Source organism: Mytilus galloprovincialis, chromosome 8, assembly GCF_965363235.1.
Source record: "Mytilus galloprovincialis chromosome 8, xbMytGall1.hap1.1, whole genome shotgun sequence".
NCBI classification, from domain to species: domain Eukaryota; kingdom Metazoa; phylum Mollusca; class Bivalvia; order Mytilida; family Mytilidae; genus Mytilus; species Mytilus galloprovincialis.
The window spans coordinates 31,255,102-31,270,215 of record NC_134845.1 but is presented as its reverse complement, the minus strand read 5'-3'; the positions used below and the strand labels follow the sequence as shown (position 1 = coordinate 31,270,215).

Below are 15,114 nucleotides of genomic sequence, written 5' to 3'. Positions count from 1 at the left end.
TAAGCTTCGGTTGAGATATAAAGCTTAAATACCTGTCTTCGGTTAACCTTCGTATGTCCATCTTTTGCTATCGTATATAATTTCGGCACCATCGTATAGACTTCGTTATTCATCGTACTTGCTTCGGTCACTTTTTGGTATTTTAACGAGATCGGGACCACCTTCGTACGAACTTAAAATTTTCGCATTCGGGTGTCCATCGTATATAAAAATCGGGACAGTGTGACGTGGGCATAACGGAAAGCTGAATACTAACATTTATGATAAAAGAGATGATTTTTCATTTCCTATCGTTAATTATCCATTTTTAGATGGTGACGTTCACTTGTCACCATCTTACGGTGTTTATATATCTCAACTTGTACGATTCGCTCGTGTATGTAACAATGTTTAAGATTTTAACGAGAGAAATTTATGTATTACTGAAAAATTATTACACCAGGGTTTCGATATCACAAACTAGTCAAAACATTTACTAAATTTTATCATCGGTATAAGGACATCATTCGTAAATATAGCTCAACATGCAGAATTCTTATACGTTCAGGTATTTCACATCCAATTTTTTATGGAAATATTCTTTATAAAGCACAAAGGTGTCAGTATTCACCTCAAAAACTAACAAAACCTTTGAATAGACTTATTAAGAAGGGATATAGTTACGATACTGTTGTCAGGTCATTAAAGATTGCATATTTTGGCGTTAATATTGATTCACTTATAGGGTCTTTGCATCGGAACTAAACACATTTATTCAAAAACCAGTTGTTGGCATGACACGGGTTATGTTCTTCTCATATATGTTATGATGGTATGATACTAAACCCCTAACGGGAAGGATTGTGCCTGATGTTCATATGATGAAATCATAATCTTTCAGTCAGTTTAATTGAAGTCTGGAGCTGGCATGTCAGTTAACTGCTAGTAGTCTGTTGTTATTTATGTATTATTGTCATTTTGATTATTTTCTTTGGTTACATCTTTTGACATCAGACTCGGACTTCTCTTAAACTGAATTTTAATGTACGTATTGTTATGCGTTTACTTTTCTACATTGGCTAGAGGTATAGGGGAGGGTTGAGATCTCACAAACATTTTTAACCCCGCCGCATTTTTGCGCCTGTCCCAAGTCAGAAGCTTCTGGCCTTTGTTAGTCTTGTATTTTTAATTTTAGTTTCTTGTGTACAATTTGGAAATTAGTATGGCATTCATTATCACTGAACTAGCATATATTTGTTTAGGGGCCGGTTGAAGGACGCCTGCGGGTGCGGGAATGTCTCGCTACATTGCAGACCGGTTGGTGACCTTCTGCTGTTGTTTTTTTCTATGGTCGGGTTGTTGTCTCTTTTGCACATTCCCCATTTCCATTCTCAATTTTAATTTTAGTCAAACAAGGAGAAAATCCCTTGATTAAAATGTATTTATTGTGCAACGCATTTGTTTGTTTTATTCAACTATATTTGATTTTACAGACAATAACATCTCTTTGAATGTGTATGTATCAAATTCTCAACCGGTGCTGCTTTTTAATAAATAGGAAAATAAAGTTCAACATGGGATTAAAGAGAAATGAATTCTTAAATACATGTAAACAAATGTATTGCATGTTAGATTTGCTTTTTATTTCGATTCACGAATATACGCCCACATGATTTTGTTTAATATTGATATGTCATTTCTTAAAGGGGCACTAGCTACGAGATATATAAAAAATCTAAAGTTTGATTGTTTTTCTGTTCAATCAATAATGAAAGTGAAATAGTGAAATAACAATTCGCTTTTTACAGCCAAAAAGGTTCAATTTTGGCAAATTACGCTAAGAAACATTAATAATCAGTTATTCACTTGCAAGTGAATGAGTCGACCTCTTTAAATCCGTATTCATGTGAACTTCAATTTAACCCCTAGCTAGAGATTGACAACGCATGCATTGTACGTGTACTGGTTATTTAAAGAAAAAGAATGTCAACAATGAAAGTGAAACTACGGTAAATCATTTGATTACTAATTCGATGCACATAAAATCATTCTTATACGGTTAAAAGCAAAAAAAAAACATCTATTTTTAATCTGTAGAATAAAATCAAACAGACCTATAAATATCCCATTGCACGTGTTGGTTTAATCTATTCATATCTTTATTTATGTTTACATCGCTTATATGGTCATCTGAGGTCAAATAGATAGTTAATTAGATGGCGTCTGGACTAAAATACACACGAAACGAACCTATATATTATCAATCCCATGCTCTGTAAACTATTTATTTTAGACTTTTGATAGTTTGGATAAATGTTTTACATTGTTATAAATCAAATATGAGAATTTGAGTCAAATTGGTGACCATGAATTTGTCAGCTAGTGCCCCTTTAAATTTTTTTAGGGGAATGGGGTATGAATAGGCAGTCTGATTTCGTTTTCCTCCAGTTGAAATAAAATGATTATCTCAATACGTTATAAGTTTCAAAAGGACAAATTAACACATTGTCGTGTTCAGCGTATTTTATTCGTAATTATTCAAACATCACATAACTCCCTATATTTTTCTTATCTATGAAATGGCTGAAAATCAATTAAAGTTGAAATCAAAGTTATCACTGAATTATGTGGACGAAATTTCAAGGAATCAACGGCGTCATTAAAATTGAAATTTTATATTAACGCCAGACGCGCGTTTCGTCTACAAAAGACTCATCAGTGACGCCCGAATCAAAAATGTTTAAATACCAAATAAAGTACGAAGTTGCAGAGCATTGAGGCTGTGTTCTCGATCTTTGAATTTGAATGTTTCTTATGGTATCTTTTAAAATATTACCCTCCTTGCATAAGTATCGACATGTACCGTACATTGTACAGTTAAATGAACAGTGACAATTTATTTTTACGGAAGCAAATTTATCAGAGTTAATCAGATCTGCACAACCTTTTCAATAATCGCGTAGCAGTCATGTGCACTCACGTATGACCGAAAAGAGATCGAATAGTGGTCGAATGTGGTCACGTAAAGATCTGGTATTTGTTCGAGTTGATCTGAGATAAAAAAAAAAAAAAAAAAAATGTGCAGTGATCTGGAAGCGCTCGGGCATTTGTCTGGTAAACATTTACAACAGATCAACCAGGTTGGCGTTGATCGGCAAATGATCGGATATTAGCCGAACAAAGGTCGAGATGATCGATAACTGATCGGTAAAATATGTGTTATCCGACAAAACACGATTTCTACACGATCCATTTCCCGATTAGTTCGTCCGATACTCGACAAATCCCCCCTATCTTTTTTTTAGTGCCTGGCTGCTCGATCCTTTCAAAATTTCTCGGGTAGAAAATCAGATCGATGACGAGCAAAGTAGACCACCACAAATATCCTGGTCGATAGAGTCAGACCAGTCTCCCGATCACTTAATCTTTCTTCATCGGACTTGATCGAGTTGATCTGATTGGCAGCTTGAACCTAGCTGCATGATTTTTTATATTGTCAATGGCTTTGAACTAGTTGCCTTTTTCACCTGGTCATATAGGTCGTTCTTATGTTGTACTGTTACACCACTGTACCAGGTACATGTTAGGGTATGTTTTGGATCCCGCTAGCTTGTTTAAGCCCGCAACATTCTGTATGTTTGTGTCTATCCCAGGTCGCGAACCCGTCATTAAGTGGTTGTCGTTTGTTGCTATGTTACATACATCGTATTTGATTCTCGTTCATGTTTTGAACAATTTGTTTATTTCTGCGTCAGTAGTTTCTTGTGAAGAGTTGTCTCATTGGCAATCATACATGATACCACATCTTTTCATATAATAAATTATAAAATATCCATACGAAATTATGCTTTAAACATTTAATTGTATTTTTTTGTTTATGTAAAACGACAAATTAATGACAGTGAAATATTATTTTGTAGTCTTACAACACATATTATCGGAGAATAAATCGAATCTGGATGACTGGGATACTTATCTTCGGTACAATTTTTTTTGTGATTCAAGTAAAATTTAATACTTCTGGTCGTCACTGGTGGAATAATAAGAGTATTACTATCATACTTAATAATTTAAATATACCGATCTCAAACAAACACGGAACAAGATATACAAGTGGATTTTACAGTCATTTAAAGAAAAATATAAATCATTCATGTGCATTTCCTCCAGATAACCTAAGTAAGTATACATGATAATAAAACGTCAAAATATAAGATGTATTTTCACTTTTTCTACATTGTCTAACTATATCTCGTGAAATATTTATGTTAATATCAAAGTTGTCTTCATGTTGTTCATATCTACTCTTGATTATGAGTGATATATTTGGCATGCTATAGAAACCTTAAGACTTCTTATTAGACATTTTCGAAAAATTATCACAAACTACCGACACCGATACCTACACTGAATCTAACAGGGATCGTATTAAAATGTCGAAATGTACTGAATGAATGACATCATAAAACATGGTTGGATTCATTAATTGGTTTTATGTATTATATGTGAGTGTTGAGAATTTGTAATAATCCAATATGTTTTTTATACACTCGATAAGTACCGATTATCAGGTTGTCTGCATATTGATATTGTAAAATATCAGCTGCGAGTCACAGTATGCAGCTTTTTGTCAAAAAGCTTTCATATTGTGTAGAGCAGCTGATATTTTACAATATCAATAGGCAGATAACCTGATAATCGATTTATCGGGCTGTACTTCCGTCTTTTGGAAGTGTTTTCTTAGTTTCACTTGCAAATAAATAAAGGCAACAGTAGTATACCGATGTTCAAACTCATAAATCCATGGACAAACACAAAATCGGGGTAACAAACTAAAACTGAGGGAAACGCATTAAATATAAGAGGAGAACAACGACAAAACACTACAATGTAACACACACAGAAACGGACCAAGCAACAGACAAAATCCCACGAGAATAACAAATATGACATCAAAACCAAATACATGCAAATAAACTCATCATAGATACCAGGAGAGAAATTTCATATTTACGTCAGACGCGCGTTTCGTCTACAAAAGACTCATCAGTGACGCTCGAATCGAAAAATATTAAAAAGGCCAAATTAATTACGAAGTTGAAGAGCGTTGAGGACCAAACATTCTTAAAAGTTTTGCCAAATGCAGCTAAGGTAATCTATTTCTGAAGTAGAGCAACCAGAAGATGACTTGATAACGTCGGGTCCAACTTATCAATGTCGGTTTCATTGAGGACTACACCAGAGCATGGGCTAAGCGAGAAGAAGTTGAACTGGACACTTTGTCAGAATGGGTTAAAACTATCAGGTCTCTGATAAAACGTCGCATTCACAAGTTGAAAAACTGTGTGAACGATCGACCAAAGTCCGTTTTCAGAGACAAAGAGGCCATGCAATGTCTATCCTCTCTTCAAGTATGTTGTTGTTCCTGCGGACAAAGCTTCAAATAATATTGTCTTTGTCTGTAAATCGTATTACTACGAATGTCTGGTAAAAGAATTGGGTATAAAGAAGCACTCAGGTACATTGTAATTCCACTTACTAAAACATATTATTTGACAAGGATGAGATTTTAGCAAATCATAAGTCCTTCATGGCTTCAATAAACATTACATTGAACACCAAATCGAAGGACTTACCTTGCTTGTATTGGATACCAAAGCTTCATAAAATTCCGTAAAAAAACGGTATATTGCTGGCTCATCTTCATGTTCCACTAAAGAATTGTCCATTAGATTGACTAAAATTCTGTCCGCAGTGAAAAAGGGTCTTCAGAAATACTGTTAAACTTTTTACTCGCGTAGTGGTATTAATCATATGTGGATTCTTAAAAATTCTAAAGAACTTCTAAACAATTTTAAATCTCGGTCTTTTTCTGAAATTAGTTGTATCAAAACTTTTGAATTTTCAACCCCGTATACCACCATTCCCCATGTGAAATTGAAAAATAGCCTAAAAGAAATAAGCCACAATGCCTTTCAACATAAAATTTTTAGCATACGCTATAAATTTATTATTTCATAAGGCATATTTTGTTAATAGTGACAAACAAAGAGGTAAAACATGCTACACAGAAGAACAAGTGGTCAGTATGCTGGAGTTTCTTATCGACAACATATTTGTTGAGTTTGGGGGTAGACTTTTCCAAAAAATTGGCGGCAATCATATGGGAAAAAACTGTGCGCCTCTTCTTGCCGACCTCTTCTTATTTTAATATGAATCGGAGTTCCTCTAGACACTTGTCAAAAACAAGAGGATCAAAGAAGCCAGATTATTTAATTTCACTTTCAGATATATTGATGATGTTCTTTCCATAAACAATCCGAACTTTTCTGATTTGGTTCCATTAATATATCCCCCAGAACTATAGATTAAAGAAACAACAGACACGGCTTCCTCAGCTTCATTTTTAGACTTATATCTCGAATTTGACTTACACAGTCATCTCGGTACCAGAATCTATGACAAACGAGACGATTTTAATTTTGAAGTTATAAATTTCCCCCACCTTAGTAGCAATATACCCAACTTCACCTGCATATGGCATATATATTTCCCAACTTATTCGATATTCAAGAGCTTGCAGCTCCTACTCAGACTTTGTAAACGTCATCAGTGTCTGAGTAGAAAGTTAATGAACCAGGGGTATGTCTAAAAAAGTTCATCGGAAGGTACCAAGACCTTGTTGATAACTATTCCGTATCAACTTCACAAATAATACACGATGGTCTTGATGTATATATTCTGCGTACTGATGTTGTTTATCATCTTAACAACGTGTTTTATAGTTCTTTCATTTGTCTTTGTTCTATTATTAATATTACTTTTACTGTTGAATGGTTTTATGTGATATTCGTTTGACGTGGCTCGGTACTTATACATCTCGTCAATGTATTTGTATTGTCTTTCATTTTTTGGTGGTGTGTTTTGTATATGCAACTTTTTGTATTTCTTTAACGTGACTCTGTACTTTAAAAGATCCCGTCAGTATGATATTGTTCTATTTTATGTCATTATGATATATTTCTATTATGAATTACAATATATGTTGAACCATAAACGTCAAAATCATTCAATCGCGTAGTGGAATTAACTATTTGTGGATTCTTATGAATTCTATATATAACTTTTGGACTAGTTTAAATCTCGGTCTATTACTAAAATTTATTCTTACAATTTTTGAATTTTTAACCATGTATGCTAACATTGCCTAAGTAAATTTCAAAATTGTTTGTATGCACATTGAACGACACATCTATGTGACGTATAAAATTTTCTGACGTCAGACACACAAATCAATGAATGCGTTTGTAGATAGATGTTTTTGTGTTCTGTTAAATTGTTCCTTTTAAAATTGTTATACGATGATGACTGATGTACCCATATTCTGACTTTTCTATTTATTGTGTCTGTTTAGTTAACGCATCAATGTAAATATAACGGAATTTGATGAGACTGCCATCAAAGTGAGAGGGTTAGCGCTTTAAAACCAGGTTTAATCCACCATTTTCTACATTTGAAAATGCCTTTACCAAATCAGATATATGACAGTTTTTGTCCATTCGTTTTTGATGCGTTTTGTTATTTGATTTTGCCATGTGATTATGGACTTTCCGAATTGATTTTCCTCTAAGTTCAGTATTTTTGTGATTTTACTTTTTTCAAACATTATGATGTCGCTGATATGTCCGGGTCAAAGTTATTAAGGCCGGTTCAACGTATTTGACGTCACAATTAAGAGCTGAGCAGAATGACATAGACAATGGGACGCTCGATAACGGAACGAATCATGTATACCGTTATCTGACCGTCTGTCTGCCTGTCCGTACGTCATCAACATGTCTGATGATAACTCAACAACGCTTTAACCAATTTGCATGAACTCTTGGTGAATTATTTGTATCTATTAGAGTAAACTCCCTTTCGATATTTATAAATTTTGGGATTTTACGTTTCCGAGTTTCATTATAAGTGTGGGATTTTTCCAGTTTTCGGACAATATTTAAAATAATTTTTGGTAGTTTGTATGAAACATTGGTGACTGGTTCATATCTATAAAATGACCTCCCTTGTTTTTTGTATTTTTGTATATATATGTTGTTTTTTTATAAATTTCTGAGACATTGAGGAGTTTTGTAGTAAATCAATTATATAACTCAATAGGCCTATTTTAATTCGTACTGAAAAAATACATTATAAATTGATCTGCCTACATTTTAGATGGCTTTGAACCACTCAATAGATCTGTACTCAGCATGGCTAGTTTGATCAACAACTTCCCATTTATGAAAAATGGGCATTACAGACCACCAAAGTGCACACCTGTTCAAAAAGTAGCAATTATTGTGCCCTACAGAGACAGGAAAGATCAATTGAAAGTGTTTTTGAATAATGTTATACCTAAAATACATCGACAACAATTGGAATTTGGAATATATCTCGTACAACAAGTAGGTATCTTTTGCATCAATATATACAAAGCTTTTTGATTTTTGAAGCTGATTTCAGTCCCGGTTTTTAGTGGAGTTCGTGTTGTTTCTTATTTATTATTTGTAACTGTTGATGCAATTTAAAATATCTTTTGGTTTCATGAATCTTTGTTTACTCCTTGATTTTTATTGTTATTGTCTTTTTGACACACATTATTGTCATTCGATTATTGTGGTGTTCAATTCGGGGAACAGGAGAATTCTCTTGCATAAATGCATTTAAATACAAAGCAATGATATGTTATGGGTGTAGGAAATGTACACCAAACTTATATCTGTATTGTAATACAGATTTGATCCTATGTAAGGCAAAGCAATGAACAACTGTTTTTAGATTATGATCCAGATTTTGTTAAACAGACAAGGACAGATTAAACAAATGCGTATTTAAGTGGTTGTATAAGTATGAAAATAAATTAGATATATATCTAAAATTCTCTTCTATTCTAAATTTTACAATTGATTTATAAATTTCAAGATTAAAGAACTCATATAGATCTAGATTTCTTAAAATTTTGTTTGGTTTGTACTGTTATTCTTTTAACTATATCGTTTGTTTACGACGGATGAGTTTGAATGATCTTTTGGTATCGTTAACCTGTCTTTAAAAAATGATAAAGTTGTTCGCTTTGAGTCGAATTCGTTGTATTCAAAATAGTTTTATTCATAACGAATAGATTGCCTCGATAGACGTTTATATTTACATGTATATCTAGAAGGCTATATATAGGAGCAATCAGCAAATTTAATATGTACTCGATTGTCTTGGATAAACGATACTGTGCAGATAAAGAAAAAAAATATTAAAGTGTAAAGAGTATTGATACGGTACTAACATAATATTTGGCTCAAAGAGCTATTTTACAAAAAAAAATATAAATATGAAAAGACAAGGTATGATAAGTGGCATTTTTGGCCCCTCTTTAAATGACTTCATATTCAATCCATCATTAGTCTATGCATAGTGACTTAAAAAACTATTGAACATTTTGTGTTTATGTGATTATTTGGTTGCCTAGCAACGGGTTTTATAAAATGAACTATAATGTTTATAGTTTTTTATCCACTTTTAATGCAATTGCCCTAGAAAAAGACTTCTGAATCTATTAAAATGAATGATAATGTGTTACCAAACACTTGAATATTTATTATTGTTGGATCTATCATTTCAAAAAGTTCTTAATAGCAACTTAGCATCCACAATGTTGTCTAGTGATCACACAAAAGGACATTTTTATCCAATGTTATCCATAAAAAAATGAAAAATTTAAATATTTTCATACGACGCATATTAAGTCGACTCCTATATTGATATATTTAGTAACAATGTTTTTTTGCATGAAAGAACAATTTGAATTTATATCTATATAACCTGTCAAATCAACCCGAGTTTTCCTTAGCAACACATAGTTAGTTTTACGTTAACAGTTAAAGAACATTTCAAAAAATGTTTTAGTATCACTGAGTGTAATCTTCAAGCTTGAAACGTGGAAATAAAGGATATTTATCAGTACCTTTAGTGCAGATGTGCAATTATAATATAATTCTTATTTCTATGTTTCCATGGTAGCACAGAAACGTATCCATGATATAATATCTCGTTCAATAATGTGGTAATTTTTATAAATTTCCTGTTTACAAAACTAAGGATTTTCTTATTCCAGGTATAGATTACCTTAGCCGTATTTGGCACAACTTTTTGGAATTTTGGATCCTCAATGCTCTTCAACTTTGTACTTGTTTGGCTTTATAAATATTTTGATATGAGCGTCACTGATGAGTCTTATGTAGACGAAACGCGCGTCTGCCGTACTAAATTATAATCCTGGTACCTTTGATAACTTATTAGCAACCATCGCAAATCAGAAATATTAATATTAATGTATATCTAAGTATGTATTTTCATATAAAAGAGAGACACCAGATACATATTTTTTTAGTTTTGCATACTGTATAATAATCTAAAGATTATTTTGCTGCTAACAACAGCCTTATGACATGTACCCCCACCCCCCTGTTTTCATAATGTTTATTTTTTTCTCTATTGTTATTTGAAGAAAAAAAATCAATTGTGCATGATCTGATGAATAGACAATGTTATTCATGACTATAAGGTTTCAATTAATTTCCTTATCATTATGGTCCACAGTTTGAGTAATTTAACTTAAGTAAATGGAGCCTGTGTCTATATGGACTCAGTTGATGCCCCGCTAACATATACATATAAATAGCCATGTTTCTTGGATATAATTCATTCTAATTTCAACGAAAATAGGGGGCCAGTTGCAATAGCTTATCGTACCTTGTCCTTTGTATGTAAGTTATTGCTTTATATTGCTCATATGCTTATCCGTGGCATAGAACAAATGTCATATTTAACTGTTTAATCTGTCATTAAAGCTCAAACATATAAACATGTTTTCATTTAAGCTTATGAAATTTATCAATATAAAGCCTAGTGTATATTCAGCTTGGTCGATATCCAATGCTATGTTTAAACCTTCACAAGGCATTAACATTAAATGGAAAAATTCAATTCAATTCACTGTTTTACATTTAGTGAGATATGTTTTTATTCACCATACTCTCGTATTTTTAATGTCAGATTACTATCCTCTATCCTGACTGAATCACTTTCCAGTTCTTTCGGTTAGAAATTTTGTTCATTTTATTCCCCTGCTTACAAAAGAGGCGAAGGATATTTAGGACACATGCAATACTTACAAATCTAACATGAACTTACAACGTTATGGCAAAATCAACGAAAGGACGAACAAATATACAAGACACTAGCTATCATATATAGATAAAAAAAAAAGGAAATATTGAGGAAAACGAACCCCACAAAAAAAACCAACACATACACGATTTATTTTTTCTTTGATTTGATGAAAAATATATAAATAAACAAGAATGTGTCCCAAGTACACGGATGCCCCACTCGCACTATCATTTTCTATGTTCAGTGGACCGTGAAATTGGGGTCAAAACTTTAATTTGGAATTAAAATTAGAAAGATCATATCATAGGGAACATGTGTACTAAGTTTCAAGTTGATAAGACTTCAACTTCTTCAAAAACTACCTTGACCAAAAAATTTAACCTGAAGCGAACGAACGCACAGACGGACGAACGGATGCACAGACGGACGGACGAACGGAGGCACAGACCAGAAAACATAATGTCCCTCTACTATCGTAGGTGGGGCATAAAAACAATGTCTACATTTAATGTGTTTTCAATTGATACTGTCCATATGTTAATATTTTTTGTTTCATTTTGTAATTGTCCTATACTATTGTTATATAAATATTACAGGTTTCTGGAGCTGCTTTCAACAGAGGAATGTTGTCAAATATAGGATTCGTAGAAGCCATGTCTGACATGAATTATGACTGTGTAGTTATACATGACGTTGACATCCTACCTGAAGACGATCGGAATTTATATATATGTACTGATAATCCGATTCATATGGCAGTTAAAGTTCAACAGTTTGACTATCAGTAAGACCATTATAAATTAAAGTGTTCAAAATGTTTAATATCAAATCGCTAACAGTTTTATTGTGTATCTTCCGTACGCTAACACTACAAAAGTCAAAAAGTCTGAAAAAACCAGTTTTTGTCTGAATTTGCAAGAATTTTACTCGACATTCTTAATTTGTCTGAATGATTTAAAAAAAATCTTGACATAGTATGAATTTGTATAATAAGGTTCTTGAATTTTCTTGACAAGTGCCTTGACAGTATGAACATTGTCTTAAAATTTCTCGACACTTCCTGTATCATCTGATAAGAGTCTGTAGGTTGCATTTCTGTAAATATTGACAATGCAATTTCCCATAGGAACTCCTTTTACGGCTAAAACTGTACCACTTTTACTATGAAGTTTGAAAACAATCTTATCCTTGAATTGAAAGTTCATATGCACCACAATTTTTTTCAAAGGTCAAAATTTAGGACTGTGCGGCATATTTTCAACGTTTATATGCCCTGAACTTCTCAGAGTTTAAACTTACACTAATTTTCTTAACTACCCCTACCTCGAATGAAAGGTTACCACAGATTTCAATGTAAACACTATACACATGTATATTTACTGGTAACATTCCCAAGTTATGTCTCGGTGAGATGGAACACAGAGAGCATACCTGGGAACCAGTATGTAAACAAAATTAATTTTCTATGAATATTCAAGATCTCCCCAAAAAGAGGCGTGTTTTGGGAAACAGCTGTATTTACAAAGTGCAACCTATACAAACATTTATGCAAATAGAAAACTCTCTAAAATCAGTTTTTCTCACATTAATACTCATTTTCCAGAATTATAGCCTTAAAGAAATCACTGCGTATACGAAGTTTTTCTTTACTGTACATTTTATAACCCCTCCCCTGTTTCAATTTTTAAAAGAATTTGAAAACAAGATTTTAGTTATTGCCAGCTTACCCTTTTTGCATATTTTCTGATAAAAAAAATGCCTAGAACCTGTTTAAAACTGTTTTGATAACATATTGAAAGCATATCAGAATACTCTAAATGTAATGTTTAGCATTCAATCATTACAAAATTCAAGATTATATTAAGTATCCAATCCAACCTCTGTCACCAGTCCACATCTTACTGTATGCCTATTTGTCAATTTAAGCACACATTTTCTGCCTCAAAGGGTCAATTTAGAATTTTTGTCACAACAGTATCATCTGTAACCATATATCTGACACAATTTAGCTCATGTATATACTAGAAGTGTTCAAACAAAGCCATATTTGCAATAGTTGTATGTTTGCAGATACCAGTCTGAGATATAAATTCACTTAAAATGTTAAAGAGATGACTGCCAACATCTGATTTTTGAATAATTTCCCAGCATAGTTATTGTTTTCTATATCAAGAACTTTCAAATCATAAAATCATAGCATTTACAAGTTAAATTATTTGTTTTATGACCCAGGAGGTAGGCAATTTTCTATGTTTTTTGCCCCTGTGACCTCAAATTTCCTAAAACATTCTGCTGTTTCTAGCAATTTAGAATATTAAGTACATATTCAGGATAGAACACACTATTGTAAGTTTTGTTGAGATATTTTTTTGTTTTTCTAGCTTGTATTTATTATGCCGTGTTGACAAAAAAGTAGATGTAGGTGTTGCGGCTTACTTTTGGGTTATCGAAAAGACACAAACACCCCATAAAAATATTCAGGAAGGATCTATGAATTTCAATGACTGCGAAGAGTAAATATAAGCACTTCTTAACAATTTAACTTACAAATATGCAAATATTATGATTAATTTGGGATCCAGGACTTTAAGTAGACTATGCATACTGTAAACTGTGAATTTATGCTTAGTCATCATATTTAAGGCCCAGGATTCTATCAATCTACATTAAATGTTTATAAAACTTCATATTTGAGTTAATTTCTTTAAAATCTGTGAAAAAACTGGTTAAATTCTGAATGTTCCTCTTTTTCACCCTGTTGGATTAGTCTAGACCAATTCTTGACTGTCTTAAATTTGTCTTGATCTGTCTTGACATATTCTTGACATTCTTAATAATGTCTGAATATGTTTTGACATATTCTTGACATTCTAAAGTCTCGACACATTCTAGACAGTCTTAAATATGTCTTGACACTATCTCAACAGTATACATTTTGCCTGAAATTTGTGCAGACTTATTTTGCACTGTTTGTGACATTCTATTGCTGATATATACACCTTTTTATTATGGCTAAACTAAACTTTGAAGAATAAAGGATTATTTTTGTCCGTGACGTTTTGTCCGTGACTTTTTGTCCGTGAATTTTTGTCTGTGACTTTTGTCCTGTGACTTTCTGTCCTACATTCAACGGACAGAAAGTCACAGGACATAAAGTCAAATATTTGGTACGACAAAAAGTCACGGGACAAAAAGTCACAAATAATATGTTGACAATTGTTTGAATATATTAGAGAAATAATCTTGAAATACTTACTTTTTAAAACATATATTCATATTAAAGTTTAGGACTCGGTACGAACAGGCACATAGAAAATTGTAGCGCGGTCAAATATAGTTGTGAACGCTCTCCTCATTAACTTGGAACAGTGGTGTAACAGGACAACAGGACAGCATAACAATAAAAAAAATAATCATCAGCTCAAAAAAGATTAACTCAACATTGATACAAAGCTAAAACGCATCAAACTAAAAACTCAGACTGGACGTGAAAGGGTATTTATACATCCCGAAAAACAAGAAAGACACAAATTAAAGTTATGAGAGTACTGAAATTAAAGACAGTCAGGTAGATCAACGCCAATAAAAACTAATAACAAATCATGCAACTGACCTTTTAAAAATATTAATCTTACAAATTTAGTGTAGAGACGTCATTTAGATTTGTTCTTTCTCAATCGATTTATGAATTTCGAACAACGGTATACTACTGTTACCTTTATAGTAAGAGGAAAGCCTGACCTTGTGTAATGTCAAAATATTGGTATAGACAGATTGTAGAATTGTGAAAATGCATTGTCATTTCGGGGCCTTTTGTAGCTGACTATGCGGTATGGGATTTGCTCATTTTTGACGGCCGTACGGTGACCTATAGTTATTTATTTCTGTGTCATTTTGGTCTCTTGTGGACAGTTGTCTCATTGGCAG

The 15,114-nt window shown here is 32.6% G+C and overlaps 1 protein-coding gene across 1 annotated transcript in view; it reads left to right on the top strand.

The window, feature by feature from the left end:
• LOC143085559 (beta-1,4-galactosyltransferase 5-like) overlaps nt 1-15,114 on the top strand; it is a 78,198-nt gene that overhangs the window by 46,065 nt on the left and 17,019 nt on the right. Inside the window, exons 3-5 of the mRNA XM_076261990.1 lie at nt 3,900-4,158; nt 8,197-8,426; nt 11,784-11,971. Of these exons, the coding sequence (XP_076118105.1) occupies nt 3,900-4,158; nt 8,197-8,426; nt 11,784-11,971 (677 nt within the window). The remainder of the gene's footprint in view (nt 1-3,899; nt 4,159-8,196; nt 8,427-11,783; nt 11,972-15,114) is intronic.